The 25126-nt window shown below is 31.3% G+C and overlaps 5 protein-coding genes across 5 annotated transcripts; 2 read left to right on the plus strand and 3 right to left on the minus strand.

Annotated features, from left to right (window-relative positions):
- Positions 1-185: 185 nt before the first annotated feature.
- Positions 186-1679, minus strand: Bma-pbs-7 (Uncharacterized protein; the record flags this gene model as incomplete). The annotated part of the gene is made up of 6 exons (XM_001901098.2): positions 186-236; positions 331-447; positions 560-671; positions 875-1059; positions 1219-1423; positions 1633-1679. 6 exons carry the CDS (start codon positions 1677-1679, stop codon positions 186-188), a joined length of 717 nt encoding a protein of 238 aa, XP_001901133.2.
- Positions 1680-2467: 788 nt separating this feature from the next.
- Positions 2468-6398, minus strand: Bm3858 (Uncharacterized protein; the record flags this gene model as incomplete). The annotated part of the gene is made up of 9 exons (XM_001901099.2): positions 2468-2571; positions 3275-3419; positions 3637-3833; positions 4003-4133; positions 4508-4713; positions 4893-5043; positions 5327-5442; positions 5724-6003; positions 6187-6398. 9 exons carry the CDS (start codon positions 6396-6398, stop codon positions 2468-2470), a joined length of 1542 nt encoding a protein of 513 aa, XP_001901134.2.
- Positions 6399-6600: 202 nt separating this feature from the next.
- On the plus strand, positions 6601-9168 carry Bm12869 (Uncharacterized protein; the record flags this gene model as incomplete). Its single annotated transcript, XM_043080324.1, has 8 exons — positions 6601-6696; positions 6938-7002; positions 7135-7229; positions 7299-7454; positions 7745-7827; positions 8037-8150; positions 8878-9010; positions 9098-9168. The coding sequence occupies 8 exons, from the start codon at positions 6601-6603 to the stop codon at positions 9166-9168; spliced, it is 813 nt and encodes a 270-aa protein (XP_042936258.1).
- A 1826-nt stretch (positions 9169-10994) lies between these two features.
- Bm12870 (Uncharacterized protein) lies at positions 10995-13123 on the plus strand (the record flags this gene model as incomplete). Its single annotated transcript, XM_001901100.2, has 7 exons — positions 10995-11047; positions 11185-11314; positions 11714-11889; positions 11973-12121; positions 12390-12545; positions 12713-12765; positions 12911-13123. The coding sequence occupies 7 exons, from the start codon at positions 10995-10997 to the stop codon at positions 13121-13123; spliced, it is 930 nt and encodes a 309-aa protein (XP_001901135.2).
- Positions 13124-13669: 546 nt separating this feature from the next.
- Positions 13670-15605, minus strand: Bma-cah-6 (Uncharacterized protein; the record flags this gene model as incomplete). The annotated part of the gene is made up of 6 exons (XM_001901101.2): positions 13670-13825; positions 13896-14005; positions 14184-14304; positions 14597-14897; positions 15141-15226; positions 15441-15605. 6 exons carry the CDS (start codon positions 15603-15605, stop codon positions 13670-13672), a joined length of 939 nt encoding a protein of 312 aa, XP_001901136.2.
- Between the last annotated feature and the right edge of the window lie 9521 nt (positions 15606-25126).

Genomic DNA, 25126 nt, shown 5'->3' on the forward strand with positions numbered 1-25126 from the left:
CACCAATGTCATAAAGCAGATAAATATCCCAACAACGAAACTGAAATTATTTGCAACTGTTGTGACTGAACACATTCCATGAAGAAATTCATTTATGAAAGTCAACCTTTTTTGGATCTTTTATGAACCGATTCAAATATTTCAGAATTACAACGCTTCAAAACAAAATTTCAAAAGTCAATATATCACTGATAATCACAATTGTATTCCGCAATATCCCAGTTTCCAGCAATAAACTGAAACAGAAAGTTTCCCACAAAAATAAAAAAAAAATAAAAATAAAAAGTAAAGTTCAGCAAACTAAAAAAAATATCTTCATTAGGCATTTACCTCCGGCACTCCCAGCTGAACACCATCTTTGTCAACAGTCGAAATTTCGAATTCGTTGTCAGCAACGCAATCATGATAAATACTTAGTTCTAGACTTTTACGCAATATGTCAATAGCCTGGAAGAAAGTTTTCAACTTACTTCACTGATGACTTCCGAAACACAAGATGCTCTAAACTTTTACGTTTAATCTAAGTAATTTAGTCACCCAAAAAATCTATCAAAAATACCTGCTCTTTTGATAATTTACCATCGTTTTTTCGTTGTTCTGTCTCAATGACCTGATTTAGCAGCATAGCACCCATACCGGTCGCAACACTTTTTGTCCGATAAGCTACTCCCCTGAAAGAAAAATAAATGCAGTTTCATCTACTAAAAACGAATTTTTTTGAAAAGAAGAAAAGAAAAAAAAAAACTCGAAGAATATAAGAATTTAGGGAACGCATTTCAAAAAATTTTTTTGACGGAAGCTGTTTACAGAATCTAAAGGTACCAGACATAGTTGATTTGCATACTAAAAATAAAAAATACTTGAAAATAGATACCTAGAAGTGATAACACCAATAAACGGTTCAAGTTGATCGTTTTGGGTTTGCAATCCAGCAACTACCAATGTGTTCCAAAGTGGATTCATTCGTGTACGACGATAATAAAGCAGCGATGTCAGAAAGCCGTGCAACATTTTTGGACTTAGATCAGCATTAGGATCGTGTGATTTCAGCTCATACGTCTGCACAAAAAATTAGTAACCTTAACATATTAATTTCAAATCAAAAAGTTATTCCAAAGAAAGAACGCACTTTTGTTTTCAGTAAGTACTTTAAAGAGAGCTAGACAAGGACGATAATTTCTAAACCTTTTCAAAAAAAAAAAAAAAAAAATGGAGAACCTGTCTTTCAATGACATTTTGCAACCATTGGAAATCAGCATGATCACCACCGAAAGCAATAATGACACGATTATTCACACGATACTGACGAGTTATGTGACGGTATTGAGCCGTTTTACCGTATGAAACAAGACGATCGGTCATCACGGCAACACCATCATCATATGCCAATGCACAAACCGATGTTCCGGTACATGTCGGATTCCTGAAAAAGAAGCAGGAAACTCAACCAACTGTTACATAAAAATTGAAATCCAATAATTAACCAATGTCCCAAAACTTTCATAAAAATGTTCAAGATGTATCATATTCTTATAATGCAGTTACTTCTTTAAAACACTTTTAAGTCTTTGTAAATGCATGTCCCCCTGACAAAGATCATCTAATCAGAGAGAAAACGATAAAAAAACTTACACGGTTGCTTCGACTTCCGAAAATGACAAACTCTTTTGAGTATACATTGTCCGAATATCCTGGAAGGCAAACAATAAAGCACAGTAGTTTGACACGAATAGCAAAGGTCAATATGCTTGAACTGCTTATTTATTCAAGCCATTTGAAAAACTTCCTACTGGTTGAGAAACGCAAAATTTAATTGGGATAAAGAAATGAAAACACACATGTGCAGAATCTTTCTGAGAACAAACGAGAAAGTTCTCAGAGAAATGGGTGCATCGCTCATATTACTGGACTGATTTCAGTAATTAAAATATACTTCGAACAAATATAGCATTACGGAAGGGCATGAAGGAAATAATAACAAGTCATAAAGACTTTGTATTTGTTGGACAAACATTTATTAAGAGAGCAGAAAGAGCCTAAATACAGAACAGCAAATCCAAGCTGTATAAGAAAATTTTTCACATTTAATCAGTTTAAACTTTATCCGTTATGGAAAGACGATTCAATTTAACACATGTCATTTTACAGAATACAAAATACGACGAATAAAAAAAAAAGAATCAAATTCAATTTATATAATACAAATTATTTTGAAACTGAGTGCTCATTCACTAAGAGTCTTCCCTTTTAAATATAAATCCAAGTTATGACCTCAGGATGATACAATAACAACGATTCATCACTATTAAAGCTAATTACCTTTCAATAACGAGAAAATCAACAATGAAGTTTTAATCATACAAATAGGGAACGTAACCAACAATGGACTGTAAAACAAAAAGGAAATCACCGAATGAAACATACAAGCAAAAATACTGCAAGATAAACTCGGGGTCAATTCGATTTCCTACAATCCCATTATTCCGGAAATAAGCGCTGTTGCAATTGCCGCTGAACCATCATGTTCACGATAACACCACGGTATCTTTGTAGTAAAATGGAAATTGTGAGCTGAAATTTGTAACAAAGTAACAAAAATTCCATCCTCAACATTATTAGAGTCGTTTGAGTGTTTGCATAAAAACTTCAACGATGTTAAGGGCAAATGAGAAAAGTAATACGACCTAAAATTTCAGAAAACTAATTTGATAAGAGCCATGAAATTGATAAGTTCGAAATAAAAAACCAATAAACAAATCAATGTAATCAAAGGTCGTAGAAAATTAGTACTATTGGAAAATCTATAAGAAAAAGCTATTAAATAAAAGAATTAAAACAAAGAGTGACGAATGCAAAGTAGATATTAACCATAACATGATGTTTTCTGAAATTTTCTACTATGTTTTCTTCTATGTCCTTCGAAGTGCAACGACGACAAAAGCCTAATGAGGAAAAGCAGCCTTACATAGAACAGACGAAATTGGATTTTTAGTAGAATGAATGCATTTTTGTTCTTATTCGACGACACTATTTTCACGTTTAACAATGCAATATTATAGAAATATTATCCAAAGTATACAACTATTGTGAAGATTACTTTTCCTTTTAGTTTATCTTTCAGTTAGAATAGACCTTTTTTCTTTGACGGTGACAAAACTTGAACTTATTTTTTTGAAATACAATATAAAGCAATGAAACACATATTTATATTATGAGCCTCTCAAAACAGAAAGCGAATGTTTCTTGTGTAAGGCAAAAATAAAAGTCAACGAACTTTTACAGTCCTTTCGTTCCGTCGCAGCTCTGAAACGACAACAATTCCTACAATAAACGAATGTGCAACCCTGACTGGCTGGTAAATCACAACGTAAACACTTCGAATAAGTTTGAATCTTGCACTGTTCCTTGCGATCTTCAATCTAGAATTCGATGTGTATAACAAAATCAAAATAGAATCCCTAAATGCCTCAACGAAAGGTGCTATTTAAATCTTCTGGGATGTTTCTGATTATGCTTCTTCTTTGAGAATATATATTTTCATCAAAAAGGGGCAGTTTTATAAAAGGATTTATAACGAGATAAGGTCAACTAAATAGGCACAACTTTTCAGTAACTGTACTATTAATGATTACTTACTTTCCGCTTCTCACGCTTACGTAACTGTCTCTTTGAAAGACCAGTCTTCTGAGCCAAAGCATCAAGCTCTGCCCGCCGTCGTTCACGATACACCGAATCAGAAACAGATGAATCATTGCGCATCGGACGATAATAGGGCTTACAAATCCAATGAGGCATCAATGCAGGAGAGGTAGCCAAAGCTATTTCTTTCAGTGCTATAAATAAAAAAATTGAAGGAAAAAATTTTTTTCTTCTACCAGATACAGAAAGGGAGCCTAAGAAAGTTCCGTTTTCATAACAAACCAATACAGAGTTAATAAAAAATTGATCTAGAACTAACAAAACCAAAACATCATAGTTGCAAAATAATATAAAAATGTCTACCTGTAAATTCCAATCCTGAGCTTGAAACTGACTTAGAAACACGCCTTTCCAAATCATCCATAATTTGACGAAAATCTTCTGTAGTGCAGACGTATGATAAACGTTCACGTAAATCGCTGTACTCTAATAAACTGAAAACAATTCCATGTCACAAAAAATCACAAATAATTATGTTCAAAATTTATGACAAACTACAAACACTCCAATTCATAACAGAAATAATTTATCAAAATATAGTACTAATGGAAAGATAGAAGCAACAAAAAATTTCCAGAGGCTCCAAAAAGTTTAAAGAAATTTGCATGACATTGACCACAAAGTTCGATGAGACGAAATGAAAAAAGCTATCACTTAAATAAATTAAATAAAGTGTACAACAGTAAGCCTTTTTCCGAACAGCCAAAGCGATTCGACTATTCAGACAATAAGCTCTACTAAACTGATAAGAATGAATCCTATCAGTAATGAGAGAAATAATAGAACACAACAACAGCAACAACCAAACCTGTGGTGGCATATACGGAACAAGTGAGCGCGGACAGCACTAGTAGTAGATTCATAACGTTCTGCAAAATCCAGGTACTCCCGAGCTGCAGTCCAATTTACTTCGTGTCGTTTTTCAAATAGGTATGGATTTGAAAGGATACCTTCTGCACTCATTATAGCACTTGCACCCGTTATTTCTAAGCACCGATCAACATCACCGGGTAACTGAATAACAAGTCACTCAACAATTTCTTTCACTTTTTTATTAGATTAAAATCTATCTATCTATATATATATAACAATTTCATTCAGATCAGGCATATTTAAATTGAAATTGAAATTCCAATTGCACTCATATTTATTGCTCATCAATGATGCCTCAAAAAAGCAAAGAAAAAAAAAACCTGAATATTGCCGTTTGCTAAGACCGGCACATCAACGGCGCTTACGACGGCGCGCATTGCATACCAATCCGCTAGACCAGTATTCGGACCTCGTTGCTCTCGAGTTCTTCCGTGAACAGTAAGCATACAAGCACCTGCTTTCACCAACGCTCTGCAAATGTATATTTTGATTTATCAAAGCAAACAGTCTTCATAATTACAATTTCTATCCTTTGAAGAAATTATTCCATAAAGACTAATAAAAGTTATATTATTAAAACATTCCCATGAATGCAGTACAATGGATTAATAACATTACCGATAAATCATTGCTTCTTATATATATAAACATATACCATTTTCACATGTCGGCAGAAGAAAGATATTTAATTTTTACTGATATAAATTTCATTTTCTTAAAAATTCTTGATAGGATAATTTGAAAGTCCACTCACCTGGCATACGCGACCGTTTCATTAATATCCTGCAAAATTCGTATTTTGCAGGACAGAGGTAATCGTGAATGCGAATGTAGCAATGTAATCATTTCACAAATCAATTTTAAGTCTTCCTGAAATGGACGAACACGTGATAAAATAACAGTCAATATTAGTACTTGAAATGAAACCTGATAAACCTACAACTGTGGATAACTAAAGCGCCAAAAATCTTAGAACAGATCCTAGCCAAGGTTAATATGAGCAACTTTGTACTATAAATCAGTAAAAAACAAGTTAAGTCAGTCAAATATGATTCATTAGCTCCTTCTTCCCGATACAAATTTTCTAACAAAACTTATATGAAGTAAACTTGGAATAAAAAGGAAGTTGAAGTTAAAATTTTCGGAAAAACCTGCAAATACGCGCCATAATGTCCACGTTTGGCAATAAGTTGAGGGCAACCCAGGTTCAAATCTACTCCATCGCAAAAGCTTTCAACTAACTGGCACGCGTTTAGTAGTATCACCGGATCATTAGCACAAAACTGTACAACAAGAGGTCGATCATCAAGACATGTCGACAACGCCGTACGGCGATAAGTAGCGTCGGTCACAAAAAGTTGCGCATGAATCATTGGTGAAAAACAAAGATGCGCACCATGTTTTCGTAGCATCATTCGGAATGCGAGCTCACTAAAATCAATCGCTTCTAAAATAAGCTATTTAAATCTCTCTATATCATTGTACTCCAGTGCATGAAAATGCATCAAAACTAAACATTTCTCACGCACTATACATGTGGAAGCCGTCAAGCACTAACATTAATAACTCGCATATGATTAAATTGATCCATGATGAGTTTAAAAATGGAATAACCTTTGGTCAACCATTGGCGCCACCACATAACGAATCCCTTTGATTCTTTCTCGCCAGAATACTTTTTTGATTAATTTGTGGGAATCACTGAGTTCTGGTGGATTTCCCTCACATGTAACATGTTTCCCCACGTGTAGGATAAATCCATTGTTGCCATCTTCCATGTACTGAGGAATCGGCCACCTACAACTCGGCCACCATATGTACTCCATCTCAAAATGAATACACATGCCACTTCTGGCGATATTTCCGCTTTACTTACGTTCAGAACTATCAGTAAAGGTATTAAACAATCTTTGATCGAGATGATTCATGCCAACCTGACCAGCAACTAATGCAGGACACGGAACACTGGCAGAAGCAATCATATAGAAGTGGAAAATCGAATTGCGTAGACCAACTTGCGATGGGTTAATGGCCTTGTTGCAATTAAAAGTGACAAGACAAGAGGGCTTGATGTGTACATCACTGTCATCACTAGGTCTTAAAGGGGACATAGTGGACGTCAAGGTGAGTCATTCTTGGCTCAGTGCCTGTCTTCTTCACATCAGCACAACATCTCAAACCTTCCCTTCATTTAGAAATAAAATGATGAAATGCTTCAATGTTCCTTCCGTTTATAATTCAATTTTAACAATTCAGAGTTCTTTTCTTTTCTGTAATGATTTATCAATAAAATTTAGGAGAGATGAATGAATAAATTTATCAACAACTGTAATGTAAAATGAAATCTTACATCAATCATTTTCAGTTTGTTACATATCAAAGAGATGAAATACCTGAAAGTGCCGCGGAAGGACAAGTGACATTGCTGAGGTTTAATGGGCACTCACAATTCAACAAAAATACATATCTTATTTCACAGTTCCTCTCGAATTCTCCAAATTAACTCATTTGTCAACTATTTCCAGCGATTCTCCAATAACTCAGTTAGTATTCATTTTTCAGTATCATTAAGCGTTTCTACGTGTCAGCTGTGAGTGCCAGTTTGTCCGCACAAATCTGTGCGCTAATGAGTGGAACTCTCTTCAAGCCTTATATATGTGAGCTATTAGCGCATGTCAGTCTGTCCGCATGAAACTGCATGCATACGAGTATCTGTTTACATACAGATGCGCTTGTTTGGTTTGTGGCGTATTTATCTGTTCGGAATTTTATACTTGCCATAAGATTGGCTTCATCTGTGTTTGTTTGTCGTTGTGTACATGAAGGGGAGAATGTAAAACGTAAATGGGAGTGTTTGTCTGTCAATTTAGCAAGTTCACTAGGTATCTCTGTCTTCTATATTTTTCAGCAAGACAATGGATGTATGTTCATAGTTTTCCATTCAACAACAACTCAGTCAAAGTGTGATGGTTTGATGGATTCATCGATCGTAGTGATGGGAGTGAGTATGTCTGTCAATTGTTACTTTCCCTTCTAACTTACAGTTCCAATTAAGAACTTGAAATGCGTCAATCTGATTCTGACAGATGTAGTCTGCAACGTCGCAGAATATTGGATGCTGGACGGAAACGTTGTTTACGTGAGGATAGTGCTTAACGATTACTGGAACAAGCAAGGAATCGCGAGGCACGTCGTAAGCAACGGGAAAATCCTAAATTCCGAGAAGCAGAACGTGCTCGAGCACGTGCTTATTACGTACGTCCTTGTATCATAGCATTTGATGATAGTGCGTTGAGTAGCTGGAATTATTTAGAACTATTAACTTAACTGAAAATGAATATCAACTTACTGAAAAATTAACTTTTGAAAACTTTCGTAAAACGTATTACATGATAAAAGATAAAAGAGCTTGTCCTTCCAGAATCAATCACCGAGAATATTCTTGGCTTTTGTGATCATTTCAGATGTCTCTTTCTTCTAAAGCACCTAATGAAGGTATTATATGTGGTTCATGCGGCTTAATCTTAAAACATGTGGAAGCTCTTCGAGCACACCGTGCTGAGTTCCATCCCAGACAAGTGCTTTGCTTTTCCATATATCAGGATTAATTTCTTATACAGATCTGTTGCTGATTCTCTCGTTATCCTTTGTGAAGCCACAAATTTATTTACAATTTGGTTTGCCAGTATTATTCCTCAAGATGGACATAATATTTATAATATTTCTGTTCTCATAATAATTCCTATTTTATCATTCGAGTTCAAATTATTGATTAAACCTTGACTTGTTGGCAGAAACAAATGCCTGCATATCTTTTTACATTATTTTTTTATGCTTAAAATTAGGTTATACAATTTGGGTTATTTTATTACAGAGAATGTCCCTTGAAAAATATTTCCAGCTCTTCCTCAAGGGATGTACCACCGTCTAGCGATGGTAGCACTGTTGGTTTCAGTAAATTAATGATGCATGCGATTAAAAAGGAAGGTAATTTATGCTGAATTCCTTATTTTATTGTTGTTCCAAACTTAATTTTCTAAGTTTTAGGTAAGGTCTGAAATTTTCAGACTCAGGTAGTAATAGAAAAGTGTTTGTGGAGAACCAAATAAATACTTTTCTAGGATGTTTTGATCGTTTTGGTATGTATGGCTTTTAAATTTTTTAACACTGCGTGCGTTATAGTCATGTAGGCCATGACTATAACTTGCAGTCAGATCGCTAGGGAACATACAGTTCTGTTTTAAAACCCATCATCATCAGACGTATCAATTTATACTCATCAACCAATGAAATTTAGATTTTTAGTTCGGAGAGTTATGTGAATATATTCTTGGTGCGGAGAAAACCGTTGAGAAACTTGCAGTGTATGGAGCTGCTTCCTCGAATTCCATAGAAGAGCAAAAACTATCTGTACCTTCAGATTTAATTTCTATGTTGAGTACGCTTTTCATATTACTTCTTTATCATAGTTTTAAAATCTATAGATTTTCCTTGAAATTTCAAAGCTGAATGGAAATTTCTGCAGAGCATTTCATATTGCGTCGCATACCGCCCGCGTCTAGTGATTTAACAGGAGCTTCGGAAAAATCAAATTAAACAGGGAAAATTGCGTGAAGCTAATAGTGGCAGTACAGAGAAATAAGTATTTCATTTAACAGAAATAAAAGTTTTTAAAATTACTTCCATCTAAGTTTTCGTATTCTTTTTTCTTGCGATTTGCGAAAACTACATTTGATTCACGACAGGGGAAGATGTAACATAAAGAAAGTAACGCTGGATCAGTAAAACCATGTTACTGAAATAGAGTAGGAAGGTTAGGGCGGTATAAGAGTAATGCAATATTGATATGGGTTGTATTAGTGGAAATGAGTGACGAATTTTTTTGTTCTTGCGAAAGAAAAGTTGTTCTTCCGGTTCTAGGTGGAGTTAAGTAGATATCGTTGTTCCAAGGAAGGTAGTTTGAATTAAACTCAAGATTTGATTTTTTTTTTTTTTTTTTTTTAATTCCAGGATTGATTCTTGTTAGCAGTGGTGTTCAAAAAGCTGCTTGTTATTGAATTGCAGAACTTTTTAAGTCTTTGATAAATTTATTTATGCAGAAAATGGTTGGTTTTCCTATTCCCTTTTCGTCTACTCTTGCTAATTTCAGTACGATAGAAACGAGTTGTTATTTGAAGAAATTAGAATTCTCTGTGTTGAAACACTGTTGTTCTTTCGATTAGTAACTTTTTATTCCGGAAAAAATTATCTTCTGTGCAATACTGTATAGTTTTTCGGTATAGATATGTTTATTGTGCTAATAAGGCATATACATTTATGAGTTTTAAGTAGTTAGTTTGTGTAACTGCTCAAATTGAATAGTCATTTCTAATAATGATTTTTCAGTTGTATCATTACTGTTCCAGACATATGTATATATTTCATAAAAGTTGCATGTTTTGATGTATTTAAACATGTGCTTGAAAAAAACTTTTAGAATTGTTCTGAAGTTTCAAAAACTAAAAATGTTCTTTTTAAATATTTTCCTGTAGCATGAGAATATTTTAAAATATTGGGATTCTTTTAAGATAACGGGAAATTAATACGCTTCGAGGAAATTGAAGGATTCGTTTCAATAACCTGTCAGTAATTTTGAATTTTGAGTTATTCTAAGGTTTTATAATAAGCAATGCTAAGAGGAGTCTAAATTTATTGTATATTTCATTTTCGAAGGTGCTTAGTATGTCCGTTTAGAAAATTCAGGTGTTTCTACTAATCGGTATGAACCATAATATAATTTACTCTTTATTTGTGTTATTTGTTCTTGTAGATGTTGCTAAATTATTTTCACTTGTTATATCACGTAACATTTGTTTTTGCTTTTTTTTTTTCGTGTCTTGATAATTGTAACAATATTTTATAGTCGATGGACATTAAATAGTTTCTACCCTCAACATTAATTTCTTCGTCGTTTTGCGTAATGAAATATGTTATTTTTAGAAAAATCTAAAGTTCCGGAAATTCGTAGGTGCATCTTTCTTGGACATACAACAGGCTTTAGAGTATGGCATCAGTGTTAAAAAATGTTAGAGTTAACAAGAGAAAATTTCCGATTATTTGATGGGTTTGAAGTAACGGATGTAACTTTTGCAATTAAGGCGGAAGAGATTCATTGATAACTCGGAGAATAGTCGTGATGTCTAACGATGTAATGAGGAAAATGATGACATCTTGTATTCTCAGATTGCGGACATGAACAAGAAGAATTCCGACTGGTTGAGGATAAAATCGAATCTTGCAAAATTATATGAAAATCAATATTTACGATGTTAAAGTCTCAGAGCGATTGAGACATTTTACGTGGTATTATCTGGATTATACCAGATGTTTATTTTCACTTCTTCAGATTTTGGAAAGATCAGAGGTGCAGTCAAAGATTCTTTATGGACACTCAAAGCAATACATCACCTGAGCCAATCCAGGATAAAGATGAGAAGTAGCATTCTCTACAACTTTGTTTTCGATTAAAAATGTTTAATTGAACTAAGTTAATGTTCGTCCATCAAAACGAGGAACGTTCGTTTGATTAATGTTTTGATATAAAATGAGAGGTTTAACTGTATTAAAATTTAGACCGTCGGAAACCTTATCAAAGCAGATGGACGGTGATGAGTTGCAAAAGCAGTTGCAGATATCTCAAAAGCGTGAAAATTTAGCTAATCTGAGATTGGCAGTTAAAGAGAAGCAATTACGCGATCTATTGGTTTGTCTTGTTAATTCGAATGAAGTGCAAATATTTATTCTGATAGACTTGAATGCAGAATCTGAAAGATTTACATCCTCCAGTTACTGTTAATGGATTAATTTTCGACTGTTAACTTATTTCTGGAATTTGTCATACTTACCTTGAATATTTGTCATATTTAAAACTATATTTCATTTCGAAATTTCTTGATTTTATGGCCTAAATTGAATTAAATATGTACTAAATAGTTTTTCATTATTTTATGAACATATATGGGTTTGGATATGTTTGCAGTGTCCGTGTTATCCATAAATTATCACTTTTAATAGTTCTTAAAATCTGTTCATATTTACTGGTCAAACCAGGTATTCTCAAGCTTACATATGAAAGTTGTCTTATATGATGTTAGTTTCATAGGATGAAAATGAGTCGATGAAGCGTAATGCGAGTGATGAGAATAAAGCAGACTGTACATTAGTTGATCAAGCAGTTGGGGTGATGTTCTCAGCAATGCGTGATGAAATTCGTAAAGCGCGTAAGGATGCTAAATTAGCGACACTTGAATTAAGGGCTCTTAAAAATGGATCAGAAAGGCTAGCTGTTCTCAAACATTCCTTTATTCTATTTCATTCAAAATACCCTTATTTGTGAATTGTTTAATTTTAAACTTCTTTAGCAGTGATACGAAGGTATTAGCAACACTGTGTAAGAAGCTAGAGAAAGAGAACGCCGAACTTAAAAATGAAGCGACCAGAACAATTCGTTTAGAAACTATGTTAAGCTATTGTCGAAAAACTGTTGAAGGTTTAAGAAAACGATGTCGTGGTAGGTTAAAATCACTTTTCAGTTTGAAATTATTTATTAATTTTTTTCCAGTCCAAGAATTCTTTTCCCTAATTTTATGGGGTTTTTTTGTATGTTTTCTTTTTTCTACACTTGATGAAAATATCTTATTTGAACAACTACATCAAGTTTTCAAGACTAATTTCTGAATTGTGGTAATTTTTAACTTTGTTATTGACTAGACGAATTTATCACTTCTTGCACATCACCGTTTTTTATATTAACTCAAATTTAAAATAAATTATCGTAGATTTTGGAGATATTTTGGCAGAACGTGATGAAGAAATAAAACGCTTGCAAGCAGAATTAGCTCGTGCACATGAAGAAAATACACGGTTGCAGAAAAATGCTGATGGTACTCGAACATTACAAGCACAAGGAGATAACCAAATTTTGGAACAGTATGGTGCATTCTTTATTTTCTAATTATTTCGGTGTGTAATATTAGAGGAAATAAATTAGATAATTTTCATGAGTTACAAATTGTTTAATTAGTAATAATTGTCTCTTTCTCTATAAACTCTGGGAAATAAATGAAAGAAGAATGAAAATTCATTTAAAAGATTATTACAGGCATCGATCATCATGGCACTGTCAGCGTTGTTACTAATGAAAACGTGGAAGAAGTATTTGTTTATTTATATTGATAGGACGAAGTAGTCCTTACTTGATATTAATAGATTTAGAGTTGATATTCCATTTTTATCATATTCACGAAATTATTTCCTATCGTTATGTGAAGGATGATCAAATTTCCGTTTTATTTATCAGGTTGTGTCGGTATCCAGTCGAGAATCAGCGCACGAAGAGGTGGAATTTGATGACCAAGTCGATCGAGTGTTAACACCTGGTGCTAGTGCTGTCGAAGCAATCAATGTTTCCAGTCCTGAGTCTGTTCACGAAGCACCCGAACCAGAAACTATATCTAGCGATGAACAAGATGTTATTGATGTATCATCTAGCAAAGATTCATCCATTATTTAGATATTCACAGTATTTTTAGTATGTCATTCTTAATCCATAGTGAGCTTAATTGCAAAAATTTCGAACTTTTTGCTGTAGAAATTTCGTTTTGCTTATATAATACTTTTGAAGAGATCTATTTTCAGTCTTCTTTAAGTGCATAAGTGGAAAATTTATTATAAAATATATTCATTTATTTACATATCGAGATCGCCATAATCCACTAATTGTGTATGTCAAAATTAGCTCTGTTATAGTTAAATTAAACGTCTAATAAATGATCAAACAAATAAACTTATGAATTTATGATAATTCTAGCGATACAGTGATTATAAAAAAACAGTCTAAAAAGTTCAGTCTAAGTAAGTGCTTGCGAAGAAGTGGTTCAGCTAATGGTCTGTTTTACTTTAAATTAGAAATTCGATGTTATGCTTATTATAATCAAAGAATGAAAAGCTGATAATTTGTACATGTCAGAAACGCTTAGAACCAGAGGGGATAAACACTTTTTCAATTATTATCGTTGGCTTGAGATTTCGAAGTACAATCTGGTGATAGCAAATAATGTTATTGTGTCTCTGTTATTCGTGCTGCTTGGGCTGAAGAACGAAATGATGAACGTATTATACGGCCATTAATTGGTTGAACTGCACGAATTGGTAACATCGTTTCCTCAACTTCACATTCGTAACCTTCACGTTTCAGTGTACGTAATTTATCCAACTGCAAAAATTTAATAGAAAATTCAAACTCATCACTTTCTTTTTTCAATTTCCCAACTTAGAAATAATACCTGACTCGAAGATATCCAAACAGTAGCCCTGAAAATAATCCATTGAACAGTTTCTCTGTACGGGTGTACTGTCTCCGAACCGGTGTATGTCCAGAATTCCTTCATTTTTTCTATAAGAAAAATTTGAAACAAATTTGGAAAATTGAAGTGTAGCAAATTAATTTATCGAAATCAGTAACTAGCTTTTACATTTCACGTTCATTTTTCAGTCTGTGTTATCATAGGTGTAATAACTAATGAAAAATCCTATAGATTGGTTAAAGTGATTCAAAGAAAAAAAAGATATACCTGAAGAAGGCAACATATGAGGCAAATTGACACCGTAAATCGCACATTCACTGCCTTTATAAACTACCTGCTTTATGCCATCAATTATTGTTGAAAATGTTGGATTGTCGTCATGCGATTCCTAAAAAATATATTTTAGATAGGACAAAATATTTAACGATCTGAATGGCAATACTATATCAATTCAGCTTTTGAATAATTTTTTCAATAATTAATTACTAACTCTCACCTTAATAGAATCCTAATTTGATGATGTTAAAAGAAAATTGCACTAATATTTCAAATTTTCAAGCAGATCAGGGAAATACTTTGGCCAGGCTTTGATGCTACAGTTGAGAACAAACTTTGTTTACTACTCATGAACTTTATTCGTTTTAATAAATAACTGTTGAAATATGATTATATAAGCTAACATTTAGCAATACAGCCACACCCAGTATTCCATTTGCTTCCTTAAATGCCATCTCTAGATTCGGGAATCTCGTGTTCCGATGAATGAATTGTATCTCTCCGGCATAACCCACTCCGCCAATAGTATGTTCACTCCCATTCATAGGTTCCGTGCCCCAGTGGAAATACACAGTCTCCAGAACATATCGTTCTTCACCCAAATGACTTGCCGACAGTTCGGCCCTATTTGATGAATCAAGTTGTAGTTGCAGACTGTCACCCGCATTCTTTAGTCGTGTCTCACCATTCATCGGATAATTTATTCTGAAATAAGGAAACCATTGTTAGCTTATCATATCAACACTTTTTATCAATCGTAATTATTTGCTAGAAGGTTTTTTTAAGGTTAGTAAGCATTAATTGTTCCAACAAACTATTAATTGTCATTCGAGAAGTTCTACTTTTATAAAGTTATCTACTTTTGAACTTCGATATTCACTAAGTTATCATTTGAAAAACTCAATTTCTTATTTTTTATTTGTTATTATTTGAAAACAATACACGCACCTAATTTCTGAATTCTCAAGCGTACTATCGAAAGTTGTAATTGTTGAGAGTATATCAATAGGTGATTGTTTACGATCTCCAGTTACCTGTAAACTGATTGTATTTGAGACTTCTTGGATGAATTATTTAAGCACTTAGATAAAAAAGGAAAAGTTAAATTGAAAAGCGATGTATCAAATGAATTAATTGACTAATATGTTAAACATCTAGTGATAATTTTATTATTATTTTTTCTGATGGTAATTTCTATGATAATTTTGTTCTGGCATACAAAACCAATTCATAGATTACGACATTCACCTGTAAGATCTTGCCAAGATTATCGAGTTGAGCAGTAGCACGGTTTAAAATTGGTGCCAGATTATCCCGAGCACGAGTTGCAGTTTGAAGCACAGAATTTAGCTGTGGCTTCACATTGTTCAACTGGGCTTGCACATTAGCTGTTAACTGACCCAAAAATGCCATTCTATTATTTTTTCTAAAATTCATTTTTCCTTATTTAACATTTTGCTTTAACAACTATAATTTATCGATTATTCTGTTATAAATTTAAGTCAACTAATCATAATCAATAAGATGCATATACGTGGAGTGAGTGTAAATTATTAAACGTATGGTTTAATAATTTAATGCTTTATCTATTTACGTTGCTTTTATCAGTTATAAGATTTGAATTCTTAAATTAATTTGTAACGGAAACGGCAGGCAACACTGAAACAATCCTTGAATTTCATCATCTCATCAACTTTCTGTTGATGAGATGAATATAATAATGAATGAAGAAGATGGAACTGGGTAGAGAAAAGCTTCGATGAGAGTGGAAAAGCAAATAACCGAATATCTCCCTAATTCTCTTCTTTAAAGAGAATTAGTACTTCTTGATGGATTTTGAAAATTCATTTTGTTGTCAACACGAAATGATGTCCATCTCTTCAATAACAGACTTGACAACATTAATTTCAATCCATGAGTTGATTAAGCCATTAATGATTCGAACTAGATCATTTGATCTTAAATGATCAAATTCCGATGTGAAAATCATTTATCAAATGTTTAATCGCTTATCCAAACTATTTTCGCTTTTCAAATTATTCAGTTGTGATGACGATGGTAAGTAATAAATATTTAAAAATGTAATTAAGGTATTTTGAACCTTTTCAAGTTTGGATTAATCAGTGTAGCTTCTTGTGCTATGTTATGAGAAAACAAAGTATGCATTATTTCTCATTATTTCGAAAACATATCTTTTATATAAGTAATGAAAGAGTAAAATATTTTCCCAAGAAAAAAAATTCATCTGATTGAGTTTAATACAATTCAAATTGTCAACGAGTTGAATAGAAATAAGTCTTTCAAATGTTTCATAATGTGTCACCATATTTATAATTAACAAAAAATCAATCTTTTATATTAAGTGTATGATTATATGTATATATTAACGACCGCTAAACATTTCAATTGAAATTTCGGAAAATGTATAGAAGCTAGTATTTTGTAATGATAAAAGTTGTCAGGTTAAAACGAATGAGTAAAAAAAAAGTAAAAAAAAAGCAGGAACAATCGAAAGGACAGTAAAACAATTTAAAAATTTCCACACATTTCGAAATGATAATTTGATGGTTCAAACAAAAATATTATTATTTGAAACATTTAATTTAAAAAAAAAAATTTTCTTTAGTATTAATATTATTTGAAATTAAAAAAACAAACATTTAAAAAAGTAAAAATATTATTTGGAACATTTAATTTCCTTTCCTTAGCCTTTTCCATTTCGTTAAATATTAGTAATGAGATAAAATATGAGGAGAATGGCCAGGAGGAAAGAAAGGATAAATTAATGAAAATTTTCAAAAAACTCCTGGAAATTTTGCAGCAATAGATAGTAACGTATTAACAGATAATCTTTTTATGAAAAGTAAGTGGAAAAAAATGCTACCGAAATGAAATGAAATAGCTAGTGATATTTATTACTAAACAATTATTTTAATATGTTGCTTACATAACATCAACATACAAATATTTGCTATTTTGTTCGAGGAAATAAAATGAAAATGATAGAAAAGCGAAGCAGTACGATAATTTTCATTATTTGTTGAACAAATTCGAATAGCAACCGTCATTTGATCGTTGGGAAAAGGCGGAAATATGTTTTGGTGAGTGGAAAGAAACGATGTTATCCGCTACTCATTTTGTCTTTTAAATTTGTTATGAACAGGAAATGAAACAAAAAAAAGAAAGAATAAGGGAATAGAAGTATGTGCTTAAGCTTAGGAGAGTATTGCCTAAGTTATGGCTATACATATATGATAAGAGTTAAAAGGCTATCATATATTAGTAGGGCAAAGAATTAAATTGAATTGCTTGCAAGCATTTCTAACTTTTAAGTAATCATTAAATGATAGGGGATAGTATATAAAATTCTCTAATGAAATAAATTCGAAATTAACAAAAAAAAGCTCAGAAAATATTAAAAATTTTTTATTGTGAAAAAAAATAAAACTTTTATAAAGCATTGATCATAAAAATAGAATAAAAATTGTTCATTTTTTTTAACAAAAATTAGCTCCAATGTATTTGAAAGCAAAACATATTTAATTATAGCAAAAATAAAAAAGCTGACTGCAGTATAAATATTAGTAGGTGACATGCTGATGAAAATAAAAAAGAAAAAAAAGACAAAAACATACTATCTCGGGAATAAACCATCTAACGTCTTGGAAATAACTTTTAAAATAACTTTGACTTAGCTATAAATTAATATGATCCATTCATTTGTTTGTTTGTGTTGATATAAAACCTGCCAGGCGGAATATGTCTTCTCTTTCTTTCTCTCTCTCTCTTTCCCTTTATCTACCACATTTGTTGTTTATGTTTGTTGATGAATGTGAAATAATCTATAAAGCATTGTGTTTAGTTTAGTTCATATTTAGCTTGAATGAAAATTTTCTTTGTAGGGAGATAAATGGAAATAGCCGTTTGCAATTCGAATGAAAAAAAAAAAAAAAAAAAAACAGATTGAATTACATTCACTGCAACGACCTCTCTCTCTCTCTTCTCTTTTCTCTCCCTCTTTCCTTTCATTTTTCTCTTCTTCAAATTTACCTCCTCTTGTAAGACTGCAGCGCATTTTATGGATTTTCGATAATAACGGCAAAATGGTGCTGCTAAAATTGAAGATTTCCTTTGAATGCTTTTTACATTAACTTAAAAATGTCATCGTTATGGTTCATTCTATTTTGTATTGCCATATGTTGTCGGATTTTTGTGAATTCTTTCTAAACACTTGGACATTAATCTTTGAAATTTCTTTCATTAAATGGAAGTTTAAATTGATTAAAAAACGAAATTAATTTTTCAGAACGAACGAAGAATGAGGTTATAGTGTTTTTATTTAAGCTCTTACCTTTCTGAGTTGAAATTGTTTTTAATTGATTTGTATACCGGTAAAAGCAGCTGAAGAAGGGAAAGAGGAAAGCATGAAAGCGCTCGATGCAAATTTGTATTTGTTTTGCGGATAGCCAAATACATCAGGCTTTGTTATTATTGTCTGTGGCCAACATTATTCCTCATCGCCTTCAAATTCAATCTCTTTCAAAAGCACACAACAATTAAGAGCTTAGCTATATACTGAATGCGCCAAAGCATGGCGCATTCAGTATATAGCACATTTAGCGTGGAATAAAGGCCTAAAATCATATTGCCTTTTTGCTTTCATTTTCTCTTACTTCACCAAATTATCTTCATTTATAAAAACCTGAAAAGGAAGAGAAATGAGAAAAATAAAAAAGAGAAGGAAATTACTGAGAGTAAATTTAGAATAAAATCCTGAAAATCTTCAATCTAAAATCCTTTCAAGTGACAGTTAATAAAGGCATTTCACTTTTTGCTTCTCATTTTCTTCTTTTGACCGATGGTTTATTTTTAAAATCTCAGACTAAAATAAAAATCGAAATGATAAGACAAATTAAAAGTTTTCTTTTTTTTTCAAAATATCCACCGACTACAAAAAGGAAAATCGTGAACGTCAAAAAAAAAAAAAAAAAACATTTTTGAAAAAGAGAAGTATTCCTGAATCCGAAAAGAAGTCACCGTAATCATAAACTTGAAATTCCATACATAATTTCTTGCTTGGAAGTACTGTTTGCATTACAGTAATACGTAATCTTTGAGGAAATATCTGGAATTAAATCACGTTATTTATAACAACGATAAGAAATTTTGTAGAAGAGAAATTTGTAGAATAGAAATTTTGGTGGGAAATGATAATCTCATATCACGTATTTCATTCGAAAAAAATATCTTTTTTAGGACTTAAAAAATCCATTTAGAATTTACTCTTGCATCACTTCAGACTGGCAATACTTTAAATAAAATAAATTAATTAGCATCACTCACATCCAAATGTCAATAATAATGACTAATTTAATTTGACCTGATATAGTTCACTCAACTTGATTAAACTATACTTTTATTTCACATTTCAATATATTAATCGTAATCCAGAAACTTAGCTTAGTCATTTAGTAAGCTGCAAAAAAATGAAGAGAAAATTTAAAATTTAGATTCCCAAATATATATCATTCAGAATTTTTTTTAAAAAAGGAGAGATAAATGAATGAAAATATTCATCTATCTTCTTTCAAAATGCAAAATGAACTTCGAAAAAAAAAAAAAAAAAAACCAACGCTGGTTAGACAAAGCAAAAATTAGGGAAAAAAAGCAAAAATTCTGCTTTTCCTGTTAAAAAAATTACTCAAAATGTGTTTTTCAGCAAATTTCACTTTTTCATTGAATAATTCATTAGCAGTGGTTGTGTTATGACAAAAGCGACTTCCTTTCAGATATATTTGAAAAATGCGCTAATGATGAAAAGCTTTTGAGTATCCGAAAAATAAGTTTGTTAATTTTATGACCTATCCAGAATGTATGTAAATCATTTAAAAAGTAAAGCAGTTTTTTTCAGAATTATTCTTCTTAGATCTTGAAAGAAGAAAGCCAATCACAAAAAAACTTTATTTTTATAAAATTTAACAAAAAAACTAAATTTTTCAGAAGTTTATTTTCATATCAGAAATTTTTCAGCATCATATTTCGTTACATATGAAATGCAACGAAATATGATGCTGAAGTGATAAAGGATATGGTAAAATTAAATACTTCTCAAGCTTGTTCAAGTTTAAGACGATTATTTGGGCACAGTTGACAAATTTTGAGGGAAAAGATGTAATAAAGTAAAAGTGCAAACTGTGAGAACTTTCAATCATCTCGAAATTTCTTGCTTTAGAAATGAAAGAAAGTTCATTCACATTTCTTAAAAAAATAGTAATCTTTACTATTTTTAATTTCAAAACAAGGCGAAATGTTTTATCATTTTTCTGGAATATAACTAAAATCTTCTTGTAACAGTCCTTCATGTTTTTGTCCTTTTTTTGCAAATTGGAGTGAAAAAAATCGATCCAGAAAAATAAGATCAAAGGTTATCTGAGATACATCTATATTTCAGATAAAGTATTATTTTGAAATAATCTTTCGAATTGCGTTTTTCACCACAAAAAATAAAGTACGAAAATGAACTAACAATTAAATTTAAATGAAAAACGGAAAAAAGTTGACAATTTAATGGTTCTGTTCTCACTTTTTTATCATATCTTTTATACAGAAAGTCTTCCATGAATTGCTCGATAATTGCATTTCATCAACTATTTCTCATAACTAACATATTTCTGCAACAGATTCTTCTGGTGGAAAATTCAATAAAGCAAAAAATGACTGATCAGTTAAGATCTTTAATGATCAAAAATTAGTTACATTTAATTCTTGACCAAGATAGAATTAAAGAGTTGATTGTTTTAGCTTAAAATTATTTGGGTGAAAGTTTATTATGAAAGTGAAAGTTTTACGAGAAGTATTTCGCAGATTTGTTGAAATTTTGAAAATATTACACTGAAAAATCTGCTGCCAAATATTTTCCGCAAAGCTTTGGAAGAGCCCACTTTGAAATTAAGTGTTTGAAGAAAGGCCGTGCGACTCATTAAAGCAATGGGTAAAATATATATAAACAATCGTTTTAGAATTTATTTATTTTCATTTGTTATAAATTAATCGTCGAATAAACGCCTAAAATATCAATAATGGAATGATATATATTACGGGAAAATATTTTTGATCAATCCCTGAAGTGATAAATCAGGGATAAATTTTTAATTTTTATTCAAATTTCATCTCATTTTCATAAAAATGCATTGTGCAAATTGAAGAGTTAAGTTATTATAACATTACCTTTCAAAGTAATGTTATTCCTAAAAATACTGAATATATTTAAAATTAAAATTTCTAAAATATTTTTCAAACTGTTTGCTGTCTGCTGTAGCTTTTTTTCCATAAATTGAAAGCACAGCAAAAGACAAATAATTATCAAAAACCCATATCTAAATTTGTAAAATTGCAAAATTAAAACTGTTACACAAAAGTATTTCACATTCCGTCAACAACAAACATTTTACATAGATGATGTCAGAAAAGAATCTGAATCCGATAGGTCTTGAGTAATCGATAGAGAGAAACTCTTGTTGTATTATTATATGCTTAATTGCAACCAAATTTCAAAATTATTTATATCCAAGATCTATCTTTCACTGAGATATAAATAACTACGAAAGTGATAAATGGACAAATAGAATTTGTGTGTAACGAAAAAGACTAAACTTTAGAAACAGTCTATGAAGACTTTTTGGATAAGAATTGATAATTAATTGTGTTATAAATATAACAGCACTGAATAACCAAACTTGGTTGAAATAAATTAATCGAAGTGTAAAAAGAAATAAATTAGTTATCAGTTTGAATTATAACACAATACTGCAATAAGGTATATATATGAAAATAACAAAGGTCTGATTTTACTGAACTTCAGATAGCTATATTAAATTTAGTGATGCAAAATTCGGTGATGGAGAATTTTTGACTCATACCTGATCTTTTATCATAAATTATGGATCACACGTAATATTTTTATCATAAATTATTTACTTTTATATCTACCCTAATACCTTCATCAGGTATTGTTCTTAATTTTATAGATCTATCCCATACTTTTATCAGGTATTGTTACTCTGGAACCATATGATAACTTTCGTAAATGCCAACACAAAAGTCTTGGAACTCTATCATTTCATCAGATGATAGTCAACCTTTTACGTAATCTATGAAATAACTTTAAAGTTAATAAAGGTTTCAACACTTTTGTTAGTACTAATAATTTGTGAAAGGAGAAAAAAATTTTCTATCTTAATGACAAGTTTTTTCTCAAATGACATATATAGTGTTAAAGACGGTCATAGTCAGAATTTCTAATCTCAAAGATATTTCTTATCTTCAGAATTTTCAAAATGGTTTCTAAATCTATTCAAAATTAGTCATAAATTGATTTGAGGGGTACATATGTTTATTTTTATAAAAATGTTTTTTTGAACTATTTTGCTGAAAATTTTATCAAAATCTCGAGATGACACTATTAAACTACATGGTTCCATAAAGAAGGTTTCATTTTATTTCACAGGTTGCTTTACTCCTGTTCAAAGTTCAAAATCGGGAATTCTGATCGAGAACGTCTGAATAAGTGTAACTATGCCACTTCAATTGGTCTTATAAAAAAAAGTGCATAAAAGTTATTATATAGACAATTGTAACTATTTTTGATCATAAACATTGATTTAAAAAGTTTTTTGAGAGAAAACAAAAATATTTTCTAAATTAATAATTGTAAATTCAATTCAACTATTTCTGCAATGTTATCATTTAGATAAAAACTAATTTAGCATATATAAATTATAAGATATCAATATAATATTCTCTAAATTCAAGGAAATTTTTTAAAAAAAAAAAACAAAAAAAATGGAAAAAATGAGTTTAATAAATTAATAATAGTTATGAATAACGAGTTCATTTCTCTTTGATATCCTATTCTATTCCAGGTAATTTCACTACTTTCATTATGTTTAGACATTAAGATCGAAAGCATCATCCATTTATAAGTCTTAAACTCATTTAGCTAAGCAATGCAATAAATATACTAAGATTCTAACTTCAGCGACCTTATCAGGAAACTTCCAGAAATAATGGAAGGTAGAGAGAAAGGAATTAAGACCATAAAGCAGAAATAAGATAGAAAGGTGAAATTAATCTTTTCCATAATAATTAATTTTTTTTAAACTTTTAATGCAAAATATCCCAATATTAAACTCTACGAAAAATTTCCGAAATATAATACTAAAGTTTTATACCCCAATGACTTCAGATGTCGTCACATAATGTAATAGACACAAATACAACCTAATCATCTTCTCTCTTTAATTATTCACTCTTAAACAAATAACAAGCAGAAAAAGACAGAACGTCAGCTCAAATTGACAGTTTTTCTCAAACAATCTATATCATTCTTATTCTTTCAACTATCGAACATATAACCAATTAAATGTCACTATGCACTTAGATGATACAAATTTTATGCTTTTTTGTGATGATGGGATGAGAGACATTTTCATATGTATCGTTTTACTTATTTCAGACATTAGAATAATTTAATGCTTTATTCTAAAATGTAATGTGTTCAAGTTGCCCAACATATAATACCGGGTCGGGAATGAAGCAGGATATAAATACCACGTTATTATCACATATATCTCTGATAAAGCATCATGGAAACTTGAATTCCGGAATTATTTAGTTTGTGTAACATCAATGAGATTTTTTCAAATTACCTTGCTTTATAAATGGCACAGTAAGTTAAAGTGCGCCCACATAGCCTCTTGAGGATACCAGATCTTTTATTTCTTCCATAATACTTTCTTTATTACCTGTTGTCCACTACAGTTCCAGTACAGAGCAGTAATGGTGGAACACAAATGTTATGTGCATCACAAACCGAGTGTTAGCCTTGCTATCCATTTCAAGTGTCCATTTTGACACCCTCGTCTGACTGTTACTGATACACTCAATGAATGAGGAGATACACTCATTATAACATTAATTTGTAAATGACTGCTATGAATAATTGTCTCATACGTTTCTGCGAAGTGACGTGGATACGTGTGGATATGTTACATAACTTGAAAATAACTTTATGTATGAAAGCGTTGCACAAATATATTTATCAATTATAACAATAAAATGTTAAAATCGAAGGAAACGAAAAAATAATGGAAACAAAACGTTGCTCACCGGTAGCTGAGACCAGCATATACACATGCATGCGCCATAGCTTTGTTTCATGTGCATTTCGACAAAAATTCAGACTTGCTAAGTTTTATCTGAATTTGTAATGAAAATATTTGCAGAACTTGTTATAAACTGATGTGGGAAGTTTCAAATGAATTTAAACTGAGAGTATATTTGGAAGAAGAAAATACTATTAAAAATGATGATACGAATTAAGACGAAAGCTAAAGCGCAATCTTTTCAGTTAAATAATCGCCGGCACACACTTACAGAACAGATTTTTGTCAAACATCAAAAGCTCACAAAGCAATGCGCAGTAATGAAAATGATGTGAAAAATTAACTTGTCGCTTTCCACTTTCCTTCCTGAAAACAAATCATTTTCCTCTCATTCTTTTCCTCCTATAATTCATTCATGACACATCGTTTTTGCAAATTTCACTACAGAAAGGCAGCAAAAAAATAAAACAGTATAAAACAATGATGAAAGAAAAATAAGGCGCAATAGAGCTCAAAGAATACATTTATTTGTTGCAATAGCGCTGATGGTGGTGGTGACATATGAAATGGATCTATTTGGTTCACATTCGAGATTCGTCTCTTTTCTTATTTGCACTCACTTTGTAGATGACAGCAACGCTAAGGTCATAATGATAATCGAATAATTTCCTTTTTTGTTCAGGAAGTAATCAAATCCACTTAACTATCAAACTTTTCTTTTGTAATTAATGACACTTAAAAGAACAAGAAACAAATGGTAGAAGTACAGAC

The sequence above is a fragment of the Brugia malayi genome (genome assembly GCF_000002995.4).
Source record: "Brugia malayi strain FR3 genome assembly, contig: Bm_v4_Chr3_scaffold_001, whole genome shotgun sequence".
NCBI classification, from domain to species: domain Eukaryota; kingdom Metazoa; phylum Nematoda; class Chromadorea; order Rhabditida; family Onchocercidae; genus Brugia; species Brugia malayi.